At 56.0% G+C, this 6,038-nt stretch overlaps 1 protein-coding gene across 2 annotated transcripts in view; it reads left to right on the top strand.

Moving 5' to 3' along the window:
* The first annotated feature begins 944 nt into the window (after positions 1-944).
* GALNT16 (polypeptide N-acetylgalactosaminyltransferase 16) overlaps positions 945-6,038 on the top strand; it is a 92,026-nt gene continuing 86,932 nt past the window's right edge. The window contains exons 1-2 of one of the 2 annotated variants that reach the window (XM_032245809.1): positions 945-1,025; positions 1,435-1,724. In XM_032245809.1, coding sequence (XP_032101700.1) covers positions 1,548-1,724 — 177 coding nt within the window. In that variant the 5' untranslated portion in view covers positions 945-1,025; positions 1,435-1,547. Of the gene's footprint in view, positions 1,026-1,163; positions 1,254-1,434; positions 1,725-6,038 lie in introns of those variants that run through there. The other variant, XM_032245807.1, reaches the window with a different exon arrangement.

The following is a 6,038-nucleotide window of genomic DNA, read 5'->3' as shown; positions in this document are numbered from 1 at the left end:
GGACCCTATGTGGGTGTTTGGAGGAGCCATGGTGTCCAGCAGTGCCAGCAGGAAGCAGACTCCTCACCAGCTCTTTCTGTGGCATTCAGGGACCTACTGAGTCCAGACTCACCCAGGCTGGCCAACCTCAACTCCCATCAAATCCTAGGCCCCCTGCAATGCCAGGAAGCTCTCTCCCTTGACCACATCAAGCACTTCCATCCCCTGAATCTTTGCAAGGCCTATTCCTGCAGTCCCTCCCCTCCCCTCACCTCCCCCTTCCTTGTTTTTTAAGTGATTCGTCCACCCTCTATGAGAGCTTTCCCAAAGACCACCTTACAATAAATTATTTCTTCCTCTGTTGGATCCCTACTTTGTTGTTACACATCTATTCATTGAGCGCTCTGTGCCCTACCCTGTGCTGGTCTCCTAAAAACTCATCTAAGCCACTTGCCTTCCACCTGGAGTGAGGGTAGTTCGTGCCTGATTCTCAGTGCCTCCAGGGCTGGGGCAGAATCTCAATGTCTGTGTCCTCTCACCACTGCGTTTTGCACTTCGTCAAAAGGTGTCAGATGGAGAGATGGCTTGTAGACTGGGCTCTGCCCACTAATTAGCTGTGTGGCCTCGGGAGAATCATCCGGGCTCTCTGGCTTCCCTTCTTTCCGATGAAATAATGCTGACGATGATATTGTCCAGGGGTCAATGAGGCGGGATGCAAGGAAGCATCGTGACATCTGGGAGCCCCAGGCCAGTGAAAAATGTGGAATGGCTGTACCCCCACTCTCCTAGCACTGGGTGTGAGGCAGCATCGTTTTCCCTTCGCTCTCTTCGAATGTCAAGTGCACCAGCTTCCAATCCCTCCTCTGGGCGGGCCTTGTCTGGGCTAATCTCGGCTGCAGATTCCAGTACAAACTCAGGACTCCCCCCAACCCAGCCGCCCCTACCCAAGGACTCGCCAAACACACCTTGAATCCCGCGCCAGAGCGCAGCCCGGAACTGCAGCTCCGCGGTGCGGGCCCAGATCGGGGGTCGCGCGTCTCCAGCCGGTGACTCAGGGCCGCTCGGTCCAGGAGTGGGTGTGGGTAGGCGGGACCGACCAGGGCCGCGCGGGGGCAGCTGCCGGGCGTTCGGTCACCTAGCGGTGGGAGCCGAGGCTGGCTCTGGCGAGTCGCCATTCTGCCGCCGGCGTCTGTCTCGCCAGGTTCCCGGGCGCGGGAGGAAGGCCCGCGCCGCTTCCCACCCGGCGCGCTTCTCTTCCAGTGCGCAGTGGCCGGGTGGGTCGGCCGGAGATGACTGGAGCGCGGGGCTGGCCCTGCGCGCGAATGAATGGGCGCCTTGGGGACGCGCGCGCTCGGGGCTGAAGGGCATTAGGACCGTGAGGATCGCTCTGCGCTCCGTCTCTCCCTAACAGCCGCCCCCCCCCGCCCCAATCTCTCTCCTTTTTCTGCTCTGCAGGACTGAGCAGCTAGGCGCGAGCGAAAACAAACAGCTGGGGCTGCGAGCGCCCCCGCCCCGGCCCCGAGATCACGCCGGCCCCGGCCCCCATCCCGGGCGCCCGTCTGTCCACCATGAGGAAGATCCGCGCCAATGCCATCGCCATCCTGACCGTAGCCTGGATCCTGGGCACTTTCTACTACTTATGGCAGGACAACCGAGCCCACGCAGCATCCTCCAGCGGCCGGGGGGCGCAGAGGGCCGGCGGGAGGCCGGAGCAGCTCCGCGAGGACCGCACCATCCCGCTCATTGTGAGTATGCCCCGAGCGCAGGGCTGCGGGCTAGGGAGCAGCTGCGCGCGTCCAGCCCCTGCGCGGCGGCCGAGGGCGCGGGGCCCGGCCAGGGGCTGAGTACCCGCTGCGCTGGTCGGGCTTTGTATATGTTGGAGCATTCCTGCCCGTTGTTATGGCAACCTCTGCCTGGCGGCAAGGCCGGGGCGCACCGACTAAGGGAGGGTGACAGCGGGTGGGGGCTGGGAGAAAGTGCTGCAAGTTTGGTGGGCCCGGCGTGCGCGCGCGGCTGGGAACGTGGCGGCTCTCCACGCTCTGCGCTGCCCGGTCCGGGGTCCGGGGGGCTGCAGGAGCCTTGTGTGCCCCGGAAGGCTGTCGGACCCAGCGCGGGACCAGCGGGCGGTGGCAGCCACTCGCAGCTGAGCGTGTAGGTGGCAGTGCGCAGCCCCTCTTCCTTCTGGGGGCAAAGGACATCGGGTGGGGGGCGTGGGTAGGGAAGGCTCTTTAGGCGCTGCGCCTGGCTTCGCGCCCCCTTCTGAGCCCGGGTCAACTTGAACCTGCTTCTTCGGCGAGGACATCCAACTCCCCCAGAATTCTCTGGGTTGGGGAGAGGTCTCGTCCTGTACCAGTCTCTCACTCCCAACATTAGGGTCCGCTACCACGGGTAGGCGGGCGGTGTCGGTGCCCGGGCTTGGCGATATCCTTACGTGAAGTCAGCCTCGCGACATCTAAACGGGCGGAGAAACAAAGGCAGTGTGGCACAGCGGGGGCGGCGGCGGGGCTGCGGGGGCCCTTGACACTCTGGGGACCCGGGCGGGGGTGTGCGGAGCCGCAGCCGCCCTGCAGGGGGCGATCCTGCTGCCGTCTCTGTCCGAGTCCCAGGTGACTGAGCTGTGTGTGGCCAGGCAGGAGCACCTGTTGAGGCGGGAGGCTTTGGCACCTGCCGAGAGCGCGCTCGGGCAGGCGCGTTCTTCCAGACTGGGCGGTTGGTGGTCCGGAGCCTCGGGCGACCCTCGGGACCTACCAGGGCGGGGCAGCCTGGTCAGATGAGGACTAGGAAGAGGAGAGCCGAGTGGGACGGGGGGAGGGAATGAGGGAGCGTGGCGATTCCGACAAGGAAAGATCTGGGCTTGGGGGAGAAGGGGTGAGGAGCTCCTCGGGGAGGTGCAAGGTCCGGAGGGCTGAGGCTTGTCCGTGGAAACGAATCTGAGGAAAGCGTCCAGAGGCAGAGCTGAATCCGGGAATATCGAGAAGTTCACTGGAGAGCGTCCCCTCATATTCCCATCCCGCCCCACATTCCGAGTCCCCTGTAAAGGAGCCATTATTTCAGGTTTTGCCTGAGGAGACTGGCGGGGTGGGGTTGTGGGTCCTAGATCCCGGTCTGGGCGAACTCTGAGGGCAAGCCTGATTAGGTGCAGTGTTCCCTTCTGGGCAGTTCTCCCAGGACAGTTTCCAAAGCACTTGTCGCCGTTTGGACAGAAAGCTGATGAGGAAAAGCCTCCTGTGCTGAGACCCCAGAGTGTTATGATCTGAGCAGAGGGACAGGTTGGAGCTGGAGCTGTCCAAACCAGCAGTGGTCTCCAGACCCCAGGGAGCTTCCTCCCCAGGAGCCCAAGCTGCCAATTCATACTCTTTAGAGGAACAGCCCTGGTCTCAGGCAAGGCAGGCTGGCCAGATGCTCTGTCCCTCTTTCCAGTGAAACGATGGGAGGAGGGAGTTGGAAGGGGAGGAGAAAGAGGCCGGGCAGGGAGGAGAGGAGGGAAGAGAGCTGAGGGGACTGCTGCTTTGGAACCCGGAACCTGAACCCTGAACCTGGAACCCGGAACCTGGCCCATGCACCTCTCTGCTGCTCCTTCCAGAGTCCTGCAAATCCACTGGGAGGGCCGCTCACATTTCTCAAGAGTCTCAGAATGGTGTAGGGGACCGCGCTGGAAGGATTCAGCACTCATTTTGAGGGGTGGGAATCGGAGGTCATGAGAGTCACCAGTAAACGTCCTCTTGTCCCTGCTTATTCCCACAGGGTTTGGCTTGCTGCAGGTAAGAAAAGGGCTCATAGCGGCAAGCTAAGCTTAAAGTATGAAGGAGTATCAGGGAGATACCTGGAAGCTGGGAAGTGAAGGTGCAGGAGAAAGGGAGGACGGAAGTCCCCCGGAGTGGGAGAGCCTTCTGTGGCCACTTAGGGGCACAGCCAGCTCCCTCTTTGTTCTTAAGCTTTAGCCCTCATGCCTGTTCCACCAGCACTGGCCCCCAGTCACGCACCACCTTTGACACTGCCTTGCATTGTATCATTGTAGTTCTCTCTTCCAATTACTTCACTTCCATGTGATTTGCAGCTGAATGTAAGTGATGCATACAGGAACTATGCTGGAAGCTCCTTGCAGCCCCACACTGATGCACACAGCAAGACTTTTTGTTTTTTTGAGATGGAGTCTCACTCTGTCTCCCATGCTGGAGTAAGGTGGCCTGATCTTGGCTCACTGCAACCTCCACCTGCCTGGTTCAAGTGATTCTCGTGCCTCAGGCTCTCGAACAGCTGGGACTACAGGCATTCATCATCACTCCCAGCTAATTTTTGTTATCTTTAGTAGAGACAGGGTTCCACTGTTGCCCAGGCTGGTTTCCAACTCCTGAATTCATGTGATCTGCCCACCTTGGCCTCCCAAAGTGCACAGAGACTTCTTAAAGGAGTGAAATAAGATTCTCACTCATTTCTGGGAGCAGTCAATGCTGCACATCCCTTTAATATTATGATATTATATTCATATCACCTTAATATTTTATTCCCAGTTGTAACCTGGCTCTAAGTAAGGAGGTAGGGGGATACATGTTCAAGCAGACATTAAACCCTTTGTTCAACTTAAAAGGGGCAGGTGCAGCTGGGGATTTACTTTTGCCCTGCAATTTGTGGTAACCACTTATTCAGAAACATTTTTCTGCCTAGCTGGGCCAGGACACTGCACGTGGATTTTCAGATTCCTAGAGAATGATGTGGCTAGCCCTGCTGTCTGAGGCTGGCAAATTCAGATAGGCGTCATCATCACTCCCCTGGGGAATCAGAGAGCTGAACTGGGAAAGGGAGGGTCTGCAGAAGTGCCTGGACCTGGAGGCAGCTCTGCTTTCACAATGACTGGGCTATCTGAAGCCAGCCAAGTTGCTTCTGGACCTTGGAGATGCTTGTTTGGCATTATAGGGTGTCGGCATGGCAACCGTGTGGCCAGATTTCTCGAGGAGGTCCTGATTTTTAATATTCTGTCCTGCTGTCAGCCCATGTGTCACCAATTTTGATGCAAACAATTTGCTTATGGAATCTGTAAAGCTAAAGGGAGATACTGATTCCATCCCTATATGGCTGCTTACGATGCAGCAAGGTTTGTGATTTTTCTGTGCCATACTTGACAGGCAAGGCAGTAGATTTGGGGACATCTCCTTGAATCTACACAGATGCATGCTGGCACAGGACAGCAGCCAAACTGGGAGGCAGGGCAGCCATGGCTGGCCTTGAATCTTCAGTCCTCACAGCTGGGGAGAACATTTGTGGTTGTTTTGGTCTGGGACTCAGGTTTTCCATATGCCAGTTCACTAACAGGCATAGGTGGGAGGCTAAGGTGTTACATGGAATATCACTTTACATTTTTTAAAAAGACTATTCATTATGGGTATTTTCAGTATAGGTGTACTCATTTGTGTCAACAGTCTCCTATTTAGAACTGTGAAAGATTTAGGCAAGAGTTTTCCTAAACCGGAGTTTCCTAGCTTGAAATTGGCATGCCGCTGAATGGCCATGGACAAAATACTTAACATCTCTAGACCTCTGTTATTTTGTGGACTGAAGTTGAGTTCAAAGATTTGCAAGGTTTGTTGATCCTGAGATAAGCAGATGACAGCTCCGTTTCTAGGAGTAAGTACATGGCTTCAAGGGAGTTCTCCCAAAGAGTGTTATGAAGCTTCTGCCTATGGAGGGACCTGTTCCTGTCAGGGGAAGGTCCTGCAGGAGCCCTTGAGGCCTTGCAGGAAGCCCCACTTACCTAGCAGAAGGGGATGTAAATGATGGCTTTTCTGGTAGTGTTCTCAGACAGCAAATGATTTAATAAGATCTAGGGGAATTTATATTTTATTTATAATGTGTGCATTTTGGAACTGTGGGAATATGATTTGCCTAAATATAATAACAGAAAGTGATTTTGTATTTAATTGGTTTAGGTACCACACTTGAGAAAGCGAGTGAGGAGGAAGAAGCACAAACACCCACAATTCCCTTTGCCAAAATGTTTGGATTTTTTTTTTTTCTTTTCTTTTCCTCTTTCTTTCTTTCTTTCTTTCTTTCTTTCTTTCTTT

The sequence above is a fragment of the Sapajus apella genome, unplaced genomic scaffold (genome assembly GCF_009761245.1).
Source record: "Sapajus apella isolate SASKATOON/1434 unplaced genomic scaffold, GSC_monkey_1.0 scaffold59, whole genome shotgun sequence".
NCBI classification, from domain to species: domain Eukaryota; kingdom Metazoa; phylum Chordata; class Mammalia; order Primates; family Cebidae; genus Sapajus; species Sapajus apella.
Note: the sequence above shows the minus strand (reverse complement) of the source record. Positions and strands in the feature narration are given on the sequence as shown.